This window comes from Pipra filicauda, unplaced genomic scaffold, assembly GCF_003945595.2.
Source record: "Pipra filicauda isolate LSUMZ 115617 unplaced genomic scaffold, ASM394559v2 scaffold667_size348046_pilon, whole genome shotgun sequence".
Lineage (NCBI taxonomy): Eukaryota > Metazoa > Chordata > Aves > Passeriformes > Pipridae > Pipra > Pipra filicauda.
The window spans coordinates 204,870-225,243 of record NW_024104828.1 but is presented as its reverse complement, the minus strand read 5'-3'; the positions used below and the strand labels follow the sequence as shown (position 1 = coordinate 225,243).

At 49.7% G+C, this 20,374-nt stretch overlaps 1 protein-coding gene across 5 annotated transcripts; it reads left to right on the top strand.

Annotated features, from left to right (window-relative positions):
* The first annotated feature begins 325 nt into the window (after positions 1-325).
* SUGP2 (SURP and G-patch domain containing 2) lies at positions 326-15,705 on the top strand. Of its 5 annotated transcripts, none has more exons than XM_039388564.1 (10): positions 328-515; positions 1,597-3,252; positions 4,719-4,836; positions 5,473-5,963; positions 6,145-6,256; positions 6,771-7,288; positions 7,694-7,758; positions 8,464-8,600; positions 11,143-11,263; positions 14,147-15,705. In XM_039388564.1, exons 1-9 carry the CDS (start codon positions 407-409, stop codon positions 11,261-11,263), a joined length of 3,327 nt encoding a protein of 1,108 aa, XP_039244498.1. In that variant the 5' UTR covers positions 328-406; the 3' UTR covers positions 14,147-15,705. The 5 variants fall into 5 exon arrangements, with proteins under 5 accessions (XP_039244499.1, XP_039244498.1, XP_039244497.1 ...); XM_039388563.1 differs by having other exon boundaries at positions 4,716-4,836; positions 11,747-15,705; XM_027723162.2 differs by lacking the exon at positions 14,147-15,705 and adding an exon at positions 11,442-11,583 and having other exon boundaries at positions 4,716-4,836.
* The last annotated feature ends 4,669 nt before the right edge of the window (positions 15,706-20,374 follow it).

Here is a 20,374-nt window from a genome sequence, read left to right as displayed (position 1 = left end):
TGGGTTTTGGTGGGGTTTTTTTGTTTTTTGGGTTTTTTTTAAATTTTTTTACCTTTCTTTCCGCCCTAAAATCACCCGGAGAATTAACTCGGGTTGGGGAGGGGGGGGGGGGGTCGGGCAGCGCCGCGCACGCGCAGTGCGGAGCCGCCCCCCCCTCCCCTCCCCTCCCCGGTGTGTGGCGGGCGGGGCCGCCTCGCTGAGGGCGGGCTGGGCTGGGCCGGGCCGGGGCTGCGGCTCCGCGCTCCCCGCTCCCCGCGGCGGCTCCTCCGCGGGCGGCTCCTCCTCCCGCGGCCGCGGCGGGGCACACCGAGCGGGGAGGGGAGGGGAGGGGAGGGGAGGGCCGGCGGGGGTGCCCCTGAGGAGCGGCGGAGGGGCCCCCGCTCCGCCCCGGCCGCAGGGTGTAAAAATGGCCTCCCGGCGCATCACCCGCGAGTCGTTCGGCGCCGTGGTGCAGGACAAAGTGAAGCGCTACCGCGGGGATGCCGCCGAGGAGGCGATCCAGCAGCGCTTCAGAGGTGAGGCCATGACGCGCAGCCCTGCTATTCCATCTTCTGCCCCTGTGCCGGCATTTGGTTTCGTGGGGGTTTTTTTTCCTTTTTTTTTTTTTTTTTTTTTTTTTTTTTTTCCCTGGCTGGAGAATTCCCAAGTGGGGAGGAAAAAAAAAAAAAAAAAAAATGGGGGATTTCAGACAAAGGAACTCCGTCCAGGGGAGCGGGTCCGGTTTCAGGGAGGTCGCCGCAGGATGGATGGAATTCCGGTGATGGCTGATAAGTTAAATCAATGTAGGAGCTCATCGGGAGCCTTTGGGGCTTTGTGTCTCCCGTGTTATTTTTTGGAGGAAGGGCCAAAACCTCACGAACGCACAGGAAAAGTGATCTCCAAATGATTTTTGCCTTCCTAAATTTAATGTATAAAATGCCCGTAAAAATAACTCAGATCACGTTGACGGGAATGTACGTTCATAGGAGGGTTTCAGAATGAGATCTGTTATTTTTAAAGTGAGCCCTGGAGAAATAATTTCTATTAAATGCTTCATTTTTCTTTTTTTTTTTTTTCAAGTATTCTTTACTTTCTGCATTGAACTGCTGGAATTAGGGAATAGGGATTTTGGATACTTTTAAAGTCAGAAATACTAGGAATTGCTGCAATGCTGCTTTAGATAATTTTGTATGAGTCTGGAGAAAATATGAGCCTCTGTTCAACTGTGGAATTCCTCCACTCAGCCTGGGAATTCTGGGCTGGGTGTCAGGGTGGGGATCAGTCACAGGTTGCACTTGGGAGGGCTGGGAGGGCTTTTCCAATCTCAGTGATCCCGTGAAACAGCAAGTTCAGGAAAAACTCAGATGTTTTTCCACCCGAGAAACCCCATTTTGAGCACAAAACCAGCATCTTGTGCCGAGAGAAAAAAAAGGGGTTTATAGCAGAACCTGTGCTGCTTTAAGTACATCAGGAACCAAATGGGAGCATCTTAGAGTTAGACACGTGTATTTTCTCCAATCATTTCGGCATCCTGACTCCTTTAAGCCTCTAGATCCGCTCATTAAATGGTTTTTCTCAACACTACTGGCAGTGCATTGGTGTGTTTTCTCCCCCCAGCCCACCCCAGGCCCGTCCCGAGGCCGCGCTACGACGAGAGCTTCCACGACGGCGGGAGGTACCCCCACGACAACCCCCAGCCCCGCCACCCCCCCGAGGAGTGGGGGGAAGACCCCCGGGAGGACTATCCAGGCCCTTCCTACAGGCCTGCGAGTCCCCTCCTGCGGAAGGACAACTACTACCACGAACAGTTCGGCCGCCCCGCGCTGCGGGACCGGCAGTTCGGCCGCCCCGCGCCTCACGAGCGGGAGTACGGGCGCCCGGCTGCCCAAAACAGGGAGTATGGGCACCCAGCTGCCCAAAACAGGGAGTATGGGCACCCAGCTGCCCAAAATCGGGAGTACGGGCGCCCGGCGTCGCGCGACCGGGAGTACGGACACCCGGCTTCCCGCGAGAGGGATTACGGGGGCCTGGCTTCCCACGACCAGGATTATGGCCCTCCTGACTCTTGGGAAGCTGCCGGGCCACACGAACCCAATTTTAGCCCTTCGGATATCCTGGGGGACTTCAGGTCGCCGGGGCTCATGGAGGAAGAGTACGGCGGCGCGGAGAACCAGGAGTACGACGTGGAGTTCGGGGTCCAAGACAGCGAGTTCCGGCCCCCCATCCGGAGGGGGGCTGTTGGCAGGGGGAGGATCCTGAGGGGGAAGCGGCTCACGAGGGGTGTGGTTAAAGCTAAAGTGTTCAAAGGAGAGGTCAAAACTCCCCTCAAGAAGTGGAACATGAAGAAACCGCAGCCGGGCCTCGATCCGCAGGCGCTGGAGCAGCCCCTGGAAGCTGCCGAACAACCCGACCAGGGGCCGGTGCCCGTCCAAAAGCTGCCTCCACGACCTAATCAAAGGCCTGCCCTGGCAGCCCAGAGACCCATCCTCAGGCTCCCAAAGCCTGCCCACGTGTTCAGGAACCTCAACTTCGACCTGGTGGATAAATCAGACATTTTTTCCACGTTCGGAGTGGAGATCATAAAGTGGGCCGGGTTCCACGCCATCAAGAACGACGCCGAGTTCTCCCGGCTCTTCGGGGCCCTCTTCGAGCTGGAGACAGAAACCTGTGCCAAAATGCTGGCCTCCTTCAAGTGCTCCCTGAGGCCAGAGCACAGGGATTACTGCTTCTTCACCATCAAGAGCTTGCAGCACGCCGCCCTGAAAACCCCCAAGGTGGACAACGAGTTTTTGAACATGCTGCTGGACAAGGGCGCCGTGAAAACCAAGAACTGCTTCTTCGAGATCATCAAACCCTTCGACAAGTACATCATGAGGCTCCAGGACCGGCTCCTGAAGGGGGTCACCCCGCTGCTCATGGCCTGCAACGCCTACGAGTTGAGCATCAAGACGAGCGGCTTCGGGAACCCCCGAGAGATGGCCGGTGCTTTCGAGACCACCGTGTCTCTGTGTCGGAAGTCCCTGGCTCTCCTGGGCCAGACCTTTGCCCTGGCGTCTGTTTTCAGGCAGGAGAAGATCCTCGAGGCCGTGGGGCTCCAGGAAATGGCCCCGGCGCCGACGCTGTTCCCGAACTTCGACGACTCCACTTTGTTCGGGAGGGAGTACATTGAGAACTTGAAGGCCTGGCTGGAGAAGAGCGGGTATCCCATCCAGATGAAAAGACCCGAACCCGAGGCCACAGAACAGCTTAAAACCCCCTCTCCTGACACGAAAGGTAAAAGGGAGGGAACTGCTCTGAGATGCTTTGCAGGATGTAAGTTCTTGGTGCTTTTTTTATGGTTTCATCGGGTCAGGAATTGCTAATTGTGGGAATTCCTTGTAAATCAGCCGAGGCAGGGAGGAAATGCTGTTGTCTCCTCCCTCCCCTCTCTGGCACGTGCTGATACCTTAAATCCAGGATTTTCACCTCGTGCCCTTGGCTGCCCCTCCAGCCTCACCACCTCGAGGTGGGGAGGCCAGGACCAACCTGGAACTGGCTTCATTACAGAGTAAGTATTTGCATATATGCAGATTTGGAGCTGTTACCATCACCACTCTTATCAGCTCCAGGTGTATTTTTTTTTTTGGAGATGTTTCTATCCTCTCACCTACAGGAACACTTAACTCTCCACTGCATTAGACCAGCAAGTTCCTCCTCCCTAAAAAAATTCCTGCTCATTATTCTACTCGTATGTTTTTTCCTAACTGAACTTCAGATCCTCTCTCAGGGAGGTCCTGCAACGCTGGCACCGGCTGACTGATAATTTGGAACATGCCCTCTCAGGGCAAGTGTTCAAATAAACTTATTTTGCACAAAAATCCTTTTGGTGCAATAAGGAATTGCCTTTTTGAGGAGGGCTTAACTTGCCCGGGGTGACCAAGGATAAGTTTCTTAGACCGTGGTGCTTTTCTATGATAACGTGGTCTAGAATCTCAGTTAAAGTTTAGAGGTTTCCTTAATTTATCCTGGTTTTGGAAGGGTGCACTGGGAAGAGTGTGGTCACAGGTCAGGGAGGGGATCCTGCCCCTCTGCTCGGCCCTGGTGAGGCCAAATCTGGAGTGCTGTGTTCAGGTCTGGTCTCCACACTTCCAGAAGGACAAGGAGCTGCTGAGAGGCTCCAGCAGAGGCCACAAAGATGATTTGGGGTCTGGAACATCTCTCTGATGAGCAGAGACTGCAGGAACTGGGCCTGGTTAGTCTGGAGAAGGGGAGGTTGAGGGGTGATCCCATCGATCCATAAGTGTCTCCAGAGGGTGTCAGGGGATGGGGCCAAACTCTGTTCATGGTGCCCAGAGACAGGACAAGGAGTGATGGCCAGAAACTAAAACACAGCAAGTTCCAGCTCAGCGTGAGGAGAACCTCTTTCCATGGAAGTGGCAGAGCCTGGAGCAGCTGCCCAGGGAGGGTGTGGAGTCTCCTCTCTGGAGACATCCCAATCCCACCTGGATGTGTCCCTGTGCCACCTCTGTGCCAGGTGACCCTGCCTGGGCAGGGGGATTGGGCTGGGGCACCTCCAGAGGTCCCTTCCCACCCCACCTATCCTGGCATTCCGGGATTAAGTGCAGCCTGCTTTCTATTAAACCATGTTGAAAAATTGCAAATATCGCCCTGTCAGAGAACAAAAAACCCAACATATCCATGCTCTGGCGACGAGAACAATCAATGCCTGGGATTTAATTGTCTTTTATGTCTTCCAGCAGTCCCACAACGAGCTGACAGGAAAGTTGTGGAGACAATTGAGCAGCTGGTGAAGAGCATCGTGTCAGGAACCTTGTCTGCCAAAGACAGGAGCGCTCAGAAGAACTGCCCTGAATACTGGTGGGTGTGTTTGAACCGTGTGTTGTAATGCCCCCCTCTGATGCAGACATTTGGAATAGGTTTCATTAGGCTCAGCCTTTCGATGGGTGGAAGATCAAAGCCCTATTGTGTGTTTAATCAGACTTTTTGGAAGATGTTTCCCGAGCTAATTATCCTGGTATCCCTGGAAATGGCCCTGGCTGCTTCAGTTGTGGGGAGCAGCTCACGTTCCTTGTGATGTGTTTGTCAATCCCAAGGCAAGACTTTAAGAAGCAGATTTGCATTTGGGAGGTGAACAAATAAACGCAGTTGATGTGAACACCCAGGAAGGTAACAGGCTTAGGGATTTAGTGTTCCATGAATAATGTTGGAAAAGGAAAGCTGAGACACTTCCAGGCGTGATGATCTTTTCGTGTGACGGCGTCTCTTCACGTGTGAGCTGCACCGTGGCTGATTAATTACCACCCAAATGATTTGTGTCAAACCCCTGCTTGCTTTATTTGCTTGGCACACTTTCCTTGCTGCTTCAGACATGGAATTGGCTGTTATTCCAAGAAAAACCTGCTGAGGCTGGTGTAGACACCTGGAAGAAAGGGTGGATTGCTGAGCTGATGCTTTCAGCCCAGCTCTCATTTCGTTTCTGTGATTTTTCTTCAGGTTCCTGTCTGATGAGGACAGCCTGGAGTACAAATATTACAGACTGAAGTTGTCAGAGATGCAGAGGAGGAAGGAGGAGGGTGGGGAGGGCAGGACCCCAGAAGAAGCTGCCACAGAATCCATCCGGGCCCTGCTCTACGCCAGGAAAATTGCAAGTATTAAGAGAAGGCTGTTTAAGAGAAAAAGGCCTGGAGTGCTCCCCCAGCGTGGCACCCGAGGAAGGAAGGTGAGGAGAGCAACCATAGGGACACAGACTGTGCTTTCAGCTGGGACAGTGCTGAGGCACCAAGACAAACATCTTCCAGGTCCAGCCCAGGTCTCCGTGGCAGGATCCAGCCTGTCCCAGCAGAACTCTCCCCTCGTCCCCACCTCGTCCCCACAGCGTGGCCCCGGCTCCGAGGCCTCTCTGCCAGCAGAGGAAAGGGCAGATCCCGAGGATTTATCAGCACCACCAGAGCTTTTCCCACCACTGGCCTCTCAGTTTCCTGATGGTAAGTGCAGATTTGGGACTGGCTTTGGAATTGTCAGTGATGTGGGGAAACCGCGTCGAGTGTGTTCTGCTGCACGTCCTGAAAATCATTTCTTGTGCTGAAGTTGGTAGTTCTCAAGTGCTGTGACCTCCCAGCCGTGCAGGGTTTGTGGGGAGCTGACAGAACGTTTGGTTTCTTGCAGTGGATGCCAAAACCATGGAAACTGCAGAGAAACTTGCCAAGTTTGTGGCTCAGGTAGGACCAGAAATCGAGCAGTTCAGCATAGACAACAGTGCAGATAACCCAGACCTCTGGTGAGTAACTGCACCTTTCCCTGGGTCCTTGGGCTGGGCAGAAACCTCCAAATGCTCCTCCTCCCTTTCACTGTTTGCTGAGATGTCTGTTTTTATCCGGTGTGTTTAGGAACAGAGGATTTGGGGCAAATACTCCCTGTTGTCTTCAGCACCTCCGTTCATGGTGAATATCCGAAATAACCCGAGAAAGGAAAACTGCTTCTCCAAAAAGCACATTTCTTCCTTTTGTAAACTAAATAATCAGCTTGAATCTTGAAACAGTGCCCTGCCAATCCGTTTTTAAGAGAATCCCACTGAATTCTTCCCAGCACGGTTTGGGAAGTGCTGCTGAACATCAGAATTGAGGGGAGTGGTTGCTGTTTGTGGTGCCTGTTGTCAGGGAACCCTGAAATGACCTCTCCAAAATCAACCAGAGATTTATTTCTAATGCCTTGCTTCTCACACCAGCTAAAAGAAGATCTTTTTCTGATGCTGTTTTGACTGGGTTTTGGTTTTGGTTTTTTTTTTTGCTCAGGTTTCTACAGGATCAGAACAGTTCTGCTTTCAAATTTTACCGGATGAAGGTCTATGAGTTGTGTCCCTCCATCAACTTCAGCGCTGTGTCTGAAGCAGCTGACACTGGGGAGGGTGCTAAAGCTGGAGAGAGGACTTTGGACCTTTCAGAAGAGGAAGAGGAGGAAGAAGAAGAAGAGGAGGAGGAAGAGAACGAGGAGGAAGCCGAGTTTGAGGAGGACATTTCCCAGCCTTTGGAAGAAACGGAGCAAGCAGAGGAGGGAGACGAGGAGGACGTGCCAGCAGGTAGAAGTGTGGAAAACCTAGATGAAGAGATGGTTTCCAAAGCAGGAGAGGAAATGTCAGCAGGTGAAATGCAGCTTTCCAGCCCCTCTGATGGTGCTGTACCAAATCTGTCGACACAGGCACCGGCCGCTGCCCCCGGCACCCCCTTCCCCCGCAAACGAATCAGCAGCAAGTCCCTGAAGGTTGGGATGATCCCTGCCTCTAAAAGGATCTGCCTCATAGAAGAACCAAAAGGTGAGCCTCATCCAACAGGGAGTTTGTAGGCAGTGGCACAGAGCTCCTGGATTTTAGGTGGGTGGTTATTGGCCCAAAGAATTTTGGCACGAGAACGAAAACAGCGTTCACTTTAAATGTTCCTTACACTGAACAAGCCATGTAACAGGTTTTCTCTCATGGTGCAGTACAGAGTTGGTATCAAACATCATCCCTCAAATATTCTCTAAGTATATATTTATTCTCTAAGTGTATATTTAATGTCTTCTCTTTTTTTTTTTCTATTTTATTCTGATCTTTCTCGTTGGTTCTGACTTCAGCCCCAGGCGTTGAGAGTTGAGATGTTCTTTTGGGATGTACTTTTGGGGTCCTGTACCACAAAGGTTTTTCTCTGCAGCTGATTTTTGTCCCTGCTCTGCCTTGCAGTGCACGAGCCTGTCAGGATTGCTTATGACAGACCTCGGGGTTGCCCAGTTACAAAGAAGAAGAAGGTAAAGAACCCACTTGGTTTGCAGCTGCCCCCTGACAATCAGCTGTTCTTACAAGAGGCAGCCCCAAAAACATGTTCTCTGCCATGAAATCAAACTAAAACCTGCAGAACCTGATCCTGGAGAGGTCTGGACTAAACCTGAGGAGAGCTGTGACTCCTCCTAAAACCCTGTTGGGTTTAGGCTTTAAATACCTGTATCAGAGTTAAGCATTCCATGATTGGAGCACTATTGAATAGCTGTGTGTTCATCTGCTATTAAAAAAAATATAATATAAAGAAATGGGTGCTTTGCTGCCTGAAAAGCATGTTGCACTTTTCCAGAATTGGTGAGATGTTATTTGGCTGCTTCTGTGTTTGCAACAGGGATTCAGCCATCAGATCACCCAGTGTTTATTTTTTAAAAAGCACCAAATACTTTTGAGAATACAAAGGTGTGCTGTTTGCCACCTTAATAACGTAATTAAACAATCTGAGAACCCAAAATGGATGTTTTTTGAACTGGCAAGGTTCAAAACTTTGATTTTTTTGTTCTGTGGAGCTGCTGAAATGCTGCTCAGGAGCTATTTCTGCAGATCCAGAAATTCAAACCCACCCAGTTTGTGGCGGGGTGGGGGTGGATTTTGAGTTTGGTTGTTTTTTTTTTTTTTAAATGATCTCCCTGGATAACAACCCACCTTTGTTGTTCTGTTGTCTTTCCTCTCCATAGAAACCAAAAGATTTGGAGTTCTCCCACAAGAGGCTGACACACAGGAACGTGGGGTTCCAGATGCTCCAGAAGATGGGCTGGCAGGAGGGACACGGCCTCGGGACACGAGGGAAAGGGATCAGAGAGCCTGTAAAAGTGTATGTAATGGGAACCCAGAGCTCTGGCAGCTCTGGGAAAGGCTGGGAATGCTCACAGTGACTTTGTCAGGGATTTTTAACACGTTATCCCGAGGATCTTGCACGTAGAGTATAAATGGGATTTAGGAACGTCACACATCTGTAGGTTTAGGCAGCTCATTTGTTGTCACCCTAATTATTTGATTCATTCCACTGCATGAGGGAGGAGGTAAGTGCACCTGCCACGAGGTAAGTGTGTGTTTTCCCTGAAATTTTAGGGGTTTAATCCTCATTTTGTCATTTAAAGTTGCTGTTTCCAATGTCCACTGCTGCCAGAGGATGGATAATATCTCCTCATGGATAACATTCCCTTATGCTTAATATCTCCTCATGGATAATCCCTCCTTCACTCCCCAGCTGAATAAGGAGCAGAATATTTATTTCTCTCTGAACCCACATAAATTTCTTTCTCTCTGAACCCACACAAGCAACTTTCTGTCTGTGGTTTAACAAAAGTCTTCTTTTCTCCAGGGGTTTCTGTGTCCTCCTCGTGCCTTGGCCACTGAAAATGGGTTATGAAATGATTTCTTTCTGGTGGTTTGCTTGCTTTTTTCCCAGCAGCCATAATTATATATTTCCCCATTTCCTCCTTCAGCAGGAAAAAGGCAGTGAGGAAGCAGCTCATGCCACCTGTAGCTCTTGTGCTCAGCACTCTGAGAACCTTGGGGTTTTTGCTTCCCAAACCTGTTGGGACCAAATCCATGAGGAATTCGTGTTGTTTCTGTAGCTCCTGGCACAAATTTTGCACCTGATCACGGGCTAATTAACTGTGTCTGCTCTGACAGCCCTGCACATTCTACAAGTTTCTGGCCACCTTTAATTTTTAATGGGGGAAAACACAGGTTTTCCAGCTCGAGGCCGTTGCTGGTCACTCTTGGGAAGAACTTCTGTTTATTTTACAAAACCTGTCGTGTGGAGAGAAACTCTTGAGACTGATGGTTTTCATGGTGTGTTCCTCTCTTTACTTCCCCAGCCAAGGACAATCTCAGGGAGGACAAAACCACTGCAATTTAACGTTTTCCTTTCTCTTTTCAGTTGTTTTGATGCATTTTTTTCCCCCATCTGATAACCTGTAGCCTCTACCCTTTCCTCCCCTTTTAAAACTGCTCTCCACTGATGACCTCTTTAAAAGTCCATGTGCTGTCTGATCTCATTCCCTGGGAAAAAGGGATGGATTAATAGTTGGAGAGACTCCAGTTCTTGTGTAGCAGAGCCTTCCTTAATCATTATATAACAGGGATCTCTAAAACTGGTGCATTCAGGCACAGCAGCTGTTAAAGGCACAAACTTGAGGCTCTTTCTGTGTTGGGAAAACTTAAAGCTCGTCTCTGGCTTGGAGAGAAAAGTCACATTTGCAGAGGAAAAACCACATGATTTCTGTTCCTGGAAAAGTTACTTGGATTTCGTGGTGACTCCTCGTGGAAATGGTGGCTCCTGACATTTTCAGTGGGGTTTCCTGTTAGTTTTTTGAGCTGTTCCCTGCCCTGAGAGCTGGTTTGTCACACCTGTTTCATAGTTCAAGGGATATTTAAAACATGAGAAACCAGAAGCACAACTCAAAGGCAGAACATTGTTGTGGGACAGACCCTCCTCTGAGTAATTATCTCACGCCTTTGATTAGTTTTTTTTTATTCTAAAGTAATTTATCTGTGATAGATAACAGTAATTTCACTGACCTGGGAGACAGACCTGGCACAGAGGATCCTTCCTGGGGCAGAGGTTTTGTTAATCTTGGCTTTGTAAGGTCTGAGTTCTGCACACACAAAGGCTGGAGAAAAAGGGTTTGAGTTATTTCTGTCTCTGCCCTGCTGTGGGTCACCCTCTCCATCCAGGAAGATGCTCTGGTGTTGTTGAGGTTTCTCTCCTCCCCTTGGCATGTTTGGGATGAACAGCTGAGTTAATGGCTCATATTTCTTGGAAGGGCAGGAGCTGCAGAGTCTGTCTGTGGTGGGAATTTTAAACAAGCAGCATGATATTCCCTCAGTCAAACCTCCTTTTCTCCAGAGCTCTGTGGTGGTTCCTGCTCGTTCCTCAGAGTCTCTGACCTGGGTCACTTTTGAAATATTAAAAAAACCCAAGGTCACTTCTGCCACCTCTCCAGCATCTCCCCGTGGCTGGAGTTCAAAATCCATGGAAGAATTTGACCTGTGAGATGATTTAAACACCTTCACTGTGATGGGAGCACTTTCTCCTGGGGGGGGTTTGCACGTGAAATGGGAGGTGGGGATTGCTTGAGATGATCACTGCCCCCAGACCTCTGCTCCCCTTCTGCCCCAAATGAAGCAGAAAGGCTTTCCCCTTGAGTTAGGACTTGAATTATGACTCTCCCCTTGAATTATGACTCTCCCCTTGAATTATGACTCTCCCCTTGAACTGTGACTCTCCCTTTGAATTATGACTCTCCCCTTGAGTTGTGTCTGGGTTGGAAGCTGTTGTTTCTCTTTTTTTCTTCTGCACGTTGTCCTGGGCTCAGAGTGTTCTAACTCTCCATTTTGCTCCCTAGGGGTGCTACCTCTGCAGGGGAGGGCTTGGGTGTTGCAGGGGAAGAAAATAAAGAAGATGCATTTGATGTTTTCCGTCAGAGAATGATACAAATGTACAGGCAGAAAAGAGCAAGTAAATAGGTAGGTGCCACGGCCACTGCCAACATTCCCTCCCAGGGCTGGTTAAACCTTCCCTTCCCAAGAAATCAGTGCTGTTTCCATGAGTGTCAGCTGTGCTTTTTGAACATTTCCTGAGAGTCCAGAGCTCCAGTGAAGTGCTTTGAACTGCTGAATTACCCCCCAAAATCTTGCTTTCTAGGTTTGACATAAAGAGACTGGCTGGCTCTAAAGTGCCTGGAAATGCAAAGCTGCTGTGGGAAAGATCTTCAGCAGAGTATGAAGAGCACTCTGGTCTCTAAGTAGTGGACTCCAATGCTAATGTATTAAAATATCCTCCAAGATTCCAGTTAGTCTTGTGTTGTGCAAGCTAACAGCTTGGGTGGCATCTTCTGAGGAAGAAACAGCTGGTTTGGGCTCAGAAGTGCCTGTTTTTACCTCTCTCTCTCTCTCTCTCTCTCTCTCTCTCTCTCTCTCTCTCTCTCTCCCTCTCTCTCTCTGGCCAAGTTTGCCTGTTTTGTGATGAGATTCCTCACCAAAAGAAAAAATGGAATAAGTGACGTGGGAACCACGCTGGGCCTGGTTTGGTTCTGGCCCTTTCTGAGAGCAAGACCCTTCTCAAATTCAGATCTTCTGCGAGGCAGTTCAGATTCTGTGACCCTGCATTTTGTTGAGGGGTCCAACCTTCCAACCCACTTCTGCACAAAGCAGTTTCCTCCCCTCCCTGCACCAGTTTTCAGAGGAGTCTCCACCCCTGGGTGTTTATTTGGGGTGAGAGTCCAGGCTTTGAGTGCAGGGTGAGCAGCTGAGTCCATCCCAGTCTGACAGCACCAAACCCTTCCTGGGAAAGCTCAGCTGGGAAGGTTTTTTTCCTTGCAGTGAACAAGCTGTACAGTTCTAAGTGTGCTTTCTTGTTTGGACACAAATTTGCAGCTCTGCCCCAAGAAATCCTTGAAACATTTCTTTTCCCTCTCCAAGGAGTTTTTTTAAGTCATGAGGGGGGTGCAGGTTCATGTGCCTGCAGAAAACACTGAAGAAAACACTTGGAAGTGGATCATCAGCTTTATAAGACCATCAGTTTAGAGAGTCATTTCTATCAAACATCTGCTTTGCAGAAGTTCTTTGACTGAAAAATCTCAACACCTAAGACAAAAACCTTTATACTTTTAAGGGACTATTCCAGAATTTACTGAAAGAGAAGACTGGATTAATGAACAGAGAGTGTTACCTGCTTGGTGAAGCAGCTCTGAAGAGGTGGAAGATTTAACAAGTGTTACCAAAACAACCCTCCAAGGTCTGATCACTCATCTTTTCCTGGCTTGCACATCACTGAGGCTATTTCTGAGAGGGACAGAATTGAACATGGCACTTTCTAGTGCATCCTCCATCCTGACCTGTCTAAAACCAGCCCCAGGGGTTCACCTGAGTGTTCACAGCACCCAGACCTGCTCCCACTTCCTTAAAGAGCTGCTCCTGGGCTGACCAGCAGCACGTTCTGCTGTTCCCATCCTTGCAGAGCACCCACAGGGACGTGGCAGCAGCTCCAGTTCCTGGCAGATCTGCAAGATTTGTGTTCTTTGCTGTTCAAAGAGCCTCATTTTGCTCTTCCTCCACCAAAAAGTGGTTGAAGGGGGAATGTCTCCATCTCCAGTCCCCCCAGCAGCAAGTTTTCCTTACCTGGTAGTTTATCAATGCAAGTTGATTTCTTTTGTTTGTTTTTTTTTTTCCTTTACTGACTTTGAAACCAAAAGGAACGAGATCATGGCGTTGTGCAGTTTTCTGCTCACTCAGTTTTGGTTGCCCTGAAGCACAAAATCACCCAGTAACCCCACAGAGGAACCCACTGCTGGCTCCGTTTTTCCACGGGCGTGGAGTTTTTTTTCCGTGTGTCTTCACCTCCTACAGTGCAAGAAGCTGAAGCACAAAGGCCCTGAATACAAACAAGTTTATCTGGTCGTCAGATTTAAGGACCTTTTGAGAGCCCAGACATTTCTTGGACCACAGGCTGCTTGGAAAATCCTCAGTCCCAGTTATTTGGCAGTTTGAGCTGTTTTAACTCCTGTTTGGGTGTGGTTTTCACTGCCCCCCTCCCTTTCTTTCCTGGGCCTAACCAGTGTAAAGCTTGAGCCTTCCAGCAAGATCTCCCAGTCCCAGTCTGGCTTGGAATAACTGGAACCAGCACTGCTGGCCTCTGATTTATCCCTCAGACCCACTCCAGAGGGTTTAGCTTTCCTCTTAGCCCAGGGGTGAAGCTGCCAGCGCGTTGCTGCCCCTGATTTTTTATTTCCCTGCACAATTCCAGTTCAACCTCTTCTTTCCCATTTCCTGCTTTGGAAGAAGGATCCTTGATTCCATGTCCCATTGCTGCCAGGGTGGAATTGCAGGCTGGAGTGAAATCCAGCTCTCAGCCCCAGCCCAGCCCTCGGAGCTGCTCTGGTTTAACCCCAGTTAAAGGGGCACAGCCCTCCTGGGGGTGCCTCTGCTGGGCTCCTGCTCCCCTCAGGCTGGGAGAACCCTTGGAATCCGGGCTGGGAAGTGGTGCTGTCCTTCCCTGAGAGTTCAGCTTAAGAGTTTAAAGCTGCCTTGAGAGTAAAGGTGAATATTGGGACGCTCCTGAGCCGGAGCGTGGCCTGTCTTGTGCCAACCCTGAGTTTGGGAGCTGCTCTCGGCTCTGGTGCTGAAATTCCAGCATTGCTCCCACCTTGGGTTCACCCTTTGCCACTTGGTCTTGTTTTTTACCAAGAGCTGACCTTCCACACTCCTCCTTTTGCACGAGGAACCCCCCCCTTTTGGTTCTGACCCGCCTTTTGCAGGCAGCTCTGAGAAGTTGTACATGTGAAACGTTTGTGATGCAGACACTTTGCCTTTGCTGGAGGTTTTTACAAGCTTCTTTTTCTGTTATTTTAGTTCCAGGCTCTCTTCCATGAAGACTGCAAGCTTCAGTGAACATTTTAACTAACTTCAGTGGTGTGTCTGCTGTCTTTTGGTTGGGTTTTGCCATTAATCCCGTAGAGAATTTGCTCGTTTCTGTCCCGTGCAGATGCAGCAGTGCTAAGCCAGTGGCAATGCATTTCCCTGTAGTGTAAGTAAAAAAAAAAAAAACAACAAAAAAAACAAACCCTGTTAGCATTGTTAACCCTTTGAATAGCTGCAATAAATGTAGAACTAAACGACCTTCTGGTTTTAAATGTTTTTTTTTGCTTGTGAGTTTGGCCATTTGGAAGAGATATGCATCCTTTTGGCACTAACCAGTGGGGTTTGGGGTCGTGTCCTTAGCAAAGTGTGAAGCAGGATTTTGGGAGTGTCTGAGGGAGGGAAGCTCCCTCTGTTCTGTGCTGCTAAATGTCTCTTTAACCTTGAGAAACCCACTAAATCACTTCTTAGTTAACTTTTGGTGCATCAAATCCACCCCCACAGCGTTACTGTCCACAGCTGGAATGCCAGAGTTTCCCCTGTGTATCCCAATTTCCCAGGAATTAACTGTCTCTCTGATTTCCTTGCTGTGCTGACTTGAAAACAGCAGCAAGCTTTCTCTTTCCATACCTCTGTGGTTTTTACTGTTGCCTTGAAATCCGAATTCCTTTTTTTTTTTTTATAAGGCAGGAGGGGAGGGGGGGAACCTGCAGTGACCTGGAATTTAACCCTCCTTCTCTCCAGGGTCTCCTGGCCCTTGTTTGGCACTGCCAGCCAGGAAAAGCTTTACAGAGCCAAGCCCTGGCTACACCTTTGTCCTCCTTTGCCTTCGAAAAAATGTAGGATATTTAAGGACCTGGTCTAGAAGAAAAGGACATTTGCTCTCGTTGGAGAGAAGTGAGGAGATCCCCATTTTGGGGGAGGTGCCCTTAAAACTACAGTCAGTAATTCAGTGTTTGGACTAATTGTGTTGGACTCATGGAGATGGGTTTATTTTTTTTTTTTTGTCTTTGGGGTGATCCAACGACATTTTTCCTATTTATTTTTGGTTTGTTTTTCTTTTTTTTTTAGAACAATCCTTAGTGTGAACACCCAGTCTGTGCTGAGATGGGTTTTTTTCTCCAAATCAGTGTACAGTGGTTTGGGGTTTTTTTTCTATTGATATCCCATTCTGCTTGAAAGCCAGCTGTGCCCAAAGAAAGCCTGGACTCAGAAATTCAAAATATTATCCTTTTGGGTTGTTTTCTATCCTACAACGGGTCTGTTTTCTAATTAAAAAATGAATGCCTGGGAGTCCTGCATCACCTTTAATTGTGCATATCTCGTGACTGAGTGGCCAATCACAACCAGACTGTAGATTTGAGCAATAATAAACACCTGAAATGAGAATATGCTCAAAGAACAACAGGGGTCCTTCTGAAATAAAGAGTTTTTGGTTGGTTTTTTTTTTTTTTTTTTGTGAACCTTGTTAAATAGGAGACTTGCTGGAAGTGCAGCAAGTGTGGAAACTGTTTGCATTGTCTGTGGGCAATAAAGTTCTGCTGTTTGAGAAATCCCTGCACGCTCCGTGTCCTCTTCAGCCTCAGAGAATCCCGGGATTGGGTTGGGAAGGACCTTGAAGATCATGGAGTCCCCACCCCCTGCCGGGACAGCTCCCACTGCCCCGGGGTGCTCCAGCCTGGCCTGGGACACTCCCAGGGATGGAGCAGCCACAGCTGCTCGGGGAATTCCATCCCAGCCCCTCCCCACCCTCCCAGGGAAGGAATTCCTTCCCAATATCCCATCTATCCCATCTGACCCTGCCCTCTGGCAGTGGGAAGCTCTTCCCCCTTGTCCTGGCCCTCCAGGCCCTTTCCAGGGTCTCTCTCCATCTGTGCCTTGGGGACTGGGACTGTTCCTTGTACCTGGATTTGTTCCTTGGGGACTGGGACTGTTCCTTGTACCTGGATTTGTTCCTTGGGGACTGGGACTGTTCCTTGTACCTGGATTTGTTCCTTGGGGACTGGGACTGTTCCTTGTACCTGGATTTGTTCCTTGGGGACTGGGACTGTTCCTTGTACCTGGATTTGTTCCTTGGGGACTGGGACTGTTCCTTGTACCTGGATTTGTTCCTTGGGGACTGGGACTGTTCCTTGTACCTGGATTTGTCCCTTGGGGACTGGGACTGTGCCGGGGGGACCAGCTCCATTCCTGGGGTTCCCTGTCCATTCCCTGTGTTCCCTGTCCATCCCCTGTGTTCCATGTCCATTCCCTGTGTTCCATGTCCATTCCCTGTGTTCCATGTCCATTCCCTGTGTTCCATGAGTATTCCCTGTGTTCCCTGTCCATCCCCTGTGTTCCATGAGTATTCCCTGTATTCCCTGTCCATCCCCCAGGGTCCCTGTCCATCCCCTGTGTTCCCTGTCCATCCCCTGTATTCCATGTCCATCCCCTGTGTTCCCTGTCCATCCCTTGTGTTCCATGAGTATTCCCTGGTTTCCCTGTCCATTCCCTGTATTCCCTGTCCATCCCCTGGCTTCCCTGTCCATTCCCTGTGTTCCCGTGCTGGGGGGGTTGGTCTGAGGGGCCCCCCTTGTTGGGAAAACCCTCCCACCGGGAAAACCCTTAATTGTACCAAACAACATTCAAAGTTTTGTGAATCCCTTTAACAGCCAGATCTCAGTCCTGAAGCTGTGCAGTTTGTTAGAGATCCCCCCCTAACGGATAATTCCATAAATCCAGTCGGGAGGAGGCTGGAGGGAGGTTCAAACCACGCCAGGATCGTGGCACAGTCACTCAATTAACAGATGCCCCGGGGCCTGTTTCTGGGATCAGGTGATGTTTTAATTTTAGGAAAATACACCCTGCATTTTTATGTCTTTTGTTCCACAGGTTTTTTTCCCTGAGACTTCAAAAAAAAAAAAAAAAACCAAATCCAAACTAAAAGGATTCTTCAGCTTTGTTTGAAGTTTTGCACTCAGAAGTTACCTTCAATAATTTTCAGCCCCAGTTAGATTAAGTGTGTTTGGCTTGTTGGGCATTAAAAGGCTCCCTTTAGAAACTTTCCATATCAAAGGAGAGTTGATATAAATAATATTTGCAAATTCAGGGATTGTTTGAGGTCTTTTTTTTTTTTTTTTTTTTCCCCTCTGGAAAAAAAAAAAAAAAAATAAAAAATAAAGCGTTGCTTGTGTCTCATTGAAAGGAAAATAAGAATTGCTTTGAAGAATTTCAGAAATTCCCCCCGCCCAGGAACGGCTCCTGGATGGATCTCACTTCCACAGGAACTCCCAGGCTAAAATGTTCTGCCCTGTTTAAACAAGTTCAGAGATACACTTGAACCAAAAATCGGAATAATTTCAGAAAACAGCGTGAGGAAATGTCCCTTTGCCCTTGGAAAACAACGTTCACCTGAGCTCTGCTCCTCTGGCACAGGTGGGATGATCAACAGGAGCAGAATTCCAGCCAAGGGCTCTAAAATATCCCCCCCCTGCTGCAGGAACAGCAATATTCGAGGTGACCACGGGGGCAGCTGAATTTTGTGGTCGCCCCTCAGCAGAGAAATCCGAAGGGAAGGAATTCCTCATCCCAGGGGCCCGCTCTGCCTGGGAAAAGGGAGCAGAACTGGATGCTATTGCCACAGAAATTCGGGATAATGAAGTGGGAGATGAGGATTTTCAGCCCCTGCGGACAGGGAGGGTCTTGACCTGAGGCTGGGTTTGCTCTTCTGCTCTTTTCCTTGCTGGTTTGGAACTTCTAAAAGGGTCTGAAAGGGCACAGAGAGCAGCTGGAAAAACCACGGGAACAGCAGGTTTGGGAATGCAGCCCCGGCCTCGGAGGGGGCGGGCAGGGTGAGGAATCAGCCACCCAAATAAAACACATTTTGTGCTCCCAAATCAACCCCGTGTGTGTCGGTTCGGGTGGGAGTCACAGGCTCTGAACGGGAGCTGCACTGAGCATCCCACAGACTCCTTACCACTCCCTGCTTTTAAAAGCAAAACTCCCTTCCCCGGGTCCCCCTTTTCCACGGGACACAACCACAGATTCATCACCACTCCCTGCTTTTAAAAGCAAAAATCCCTTCCCCGGGTCCCCTTTCCCACGGGACAGAACCACCAGAACGAACCTCAGGATTCCAAACCGGGCACTGATCCACTTTCATGCAACGCCGGGGTTGCCCAATTAGGGAAATTAATCCTCCAGGAGCTAAGAATACTTCGCACTTAGTGCTTTCACCTTCAGACTCGCTGCTTAATCTACGAATAGCAACTAATTAAGCCCCCCCCTGCCCCCCGGGGCTGCTGCTCTCCTCGTTTTACAGGGGAGGTTAAATTACCTGTCACCGGCCGGGGCACGATTGGTGTCAGATCTGCTGCTTTGGTGGAAGCTCCTGAGTCATCCCCCTGTATTTTCCCTTCCCCTGTTTTCTCCTCCTTTTCCCTTCGTTTCGACTTTCAAAACACTTCTCCCACACTTCTTTTCCTGATATGTTTTTTTTTGGTGGCCTTTGCAGGGTCCAGAGCTGTCAGGAATCAACTTAAAAAACTGTGTCCTTGCTTGGGATTTATTCCTGAGGCGTGGCCAGAACTCAGATGTTGCAGCTCCCTCTGTTAAAGGCTGTTGAAAGTCGAGCAGTTTTTTCCCAAGACGCTCTTTTCCCAATTTTCAAGCAAATATTCCCTTTTCTTGTTGGGAAAACACCAGGAATTCTTGATCATGAAAACCCCTGCACAGCAGGCTGTGCTGCCTCGCTCTGTCTCCTGGCCAGATGTGGATAAACCCCTTCTGGACACAGACAGCTCCTTTTTCTCTTGTTTTCACAGGGCTGTGGGAGGAGAAAACCTGCTTGGGAATGGGTTCTCCCATGTGGAATTCTGTCCCTGCTTCCAAGGTGAGCAGGAATGTTTGGGAGTGAGGGTGATGTGTGTGATGGAGATCCCTGGATGGGAAGGGAGACCAGAAAACCAAAAAAACCCTATTCAGGTTTTTTTTTTCTCCCTTAAAACATAAATGAATGAAGGTTCTTTACAAAAGTCACAGAATCACGGAATTATTTAGGTTGGAAAAGACCTCCAGGCCGGGGGTGGACCAGGGCAAAAGCCACGGGGTGGAAGCACCTGGGATTGGACAGAGAATACCATAAATTGTAACCCCTGTACAGGGCCGGGGGGTGAGTCTTGTAATCAATCTCACGCCTCAGAGGCAGGAATTAAAACCCTTTCCTTATCTCACCTCTAAAACTGAATTGCCTGGCAGTTTTTGTTTTCTCCCTGCCTTTTCTTTAGCCATCACCCTCTCTGGGGACACTCAAAACCCAAAACCCCACCTCAGAAAACCCTCCCCAGGCCCCCCAGCCCCGGGGTCGAGCTCGGCTCCCACTGATCTAATTACCCCAATTTCTGAGCGCAGGCTAATTAGCTTCCAGGAGGAGTGGGAGAGGAGCAGGTCGATGGGAAGGATGCCGTGCCCTACTTCCAGCGGGGTTTTGGTGCAGCTGGAGTCCTTTATTTTTGTCATTGGTGGCCTGGAAGGACAGCGGGAGGACACGGGGGCACGGGAGGGCTGCTGGCCCCAGAGCCAAGGTGGCCCCTGAGCTGCTGGTTTGCTGCCAGCTCGGCACAGCCACCCACCTCCACCCTGCCAGGACCTTGCCACCCTCTCCCGTGGCTTCCCCCTCGGTCCGGTTCTCCCGGTGCCAACAATCCTCTGCGCTGGCATCTGCTGTCCTGGCTCCCAGCAGAGCTCAGGATGCTCCTCAGTGACCCCAAACACGGGGACAGGGACGGTGGGGGGGACACCCAGGACAGGGAATCACACCTGGCTCGGGGAATCTCCCTTCCAGGACAGCACAGAGCACGTGGGAGGTGAGAGGCCACGAGCAGAGTGAGCGCAGGGGTGTTTTCCTGTTTTCCCTCATGTTCCCGCTGCCAGGATGGAATTCTGGTAGGAATGTTGCTGGATTAGGAATGCTGCTGGATTAGGAATGCTGCTCCCACCACGGGTTGGGAAATTACCATTTTGCTGCGAGTTCTGAAGATCTGAACCCAGAGAGAAATTAATGGGCGGAATTATCCGGGATTAACAAAATCTCTCTTGGGAAGATTTCCCGTTAAAGTGACGTGGAAACACTGAGGTTGGAAAAGGCCCCCCCCCGTGCCCGATGCCCACCTTGTCCCCCAGCCCAGAGCACTGAGTGCCACGGCCAGGCCTTCCTCAGACACCTCCAGGGACGGGCACTCCAAA

What these genes read in the sequence shown, in the direction of transcription:
- SUGP2 (XM_039388563.1), top strand. Translation starts at nt 407, where the DNA reads ATGGCCTCCCGGCGCATCACCCGCGAGTCGTTCGGCGCCGTGGTGCAG. An exon ending in CAGTTACAAAGAAGAAGAAG is followed by an intron (nt 7,759 to 8,463) that starts GTAAAGAACCCA and finishes TCCTCTCCATAG; the next exon opens with AAACCAAAAGATTTGGAGTT. An exon ending in ATCAGAGAGCCTGTAAAAGT is followed by an intron (nt 8,601 to 11,142) that starts GTATGTAATGGG and finishes TTTGCTCCCTAG; the next exon opens with GGGTGCTACCTCTGCAGGGG.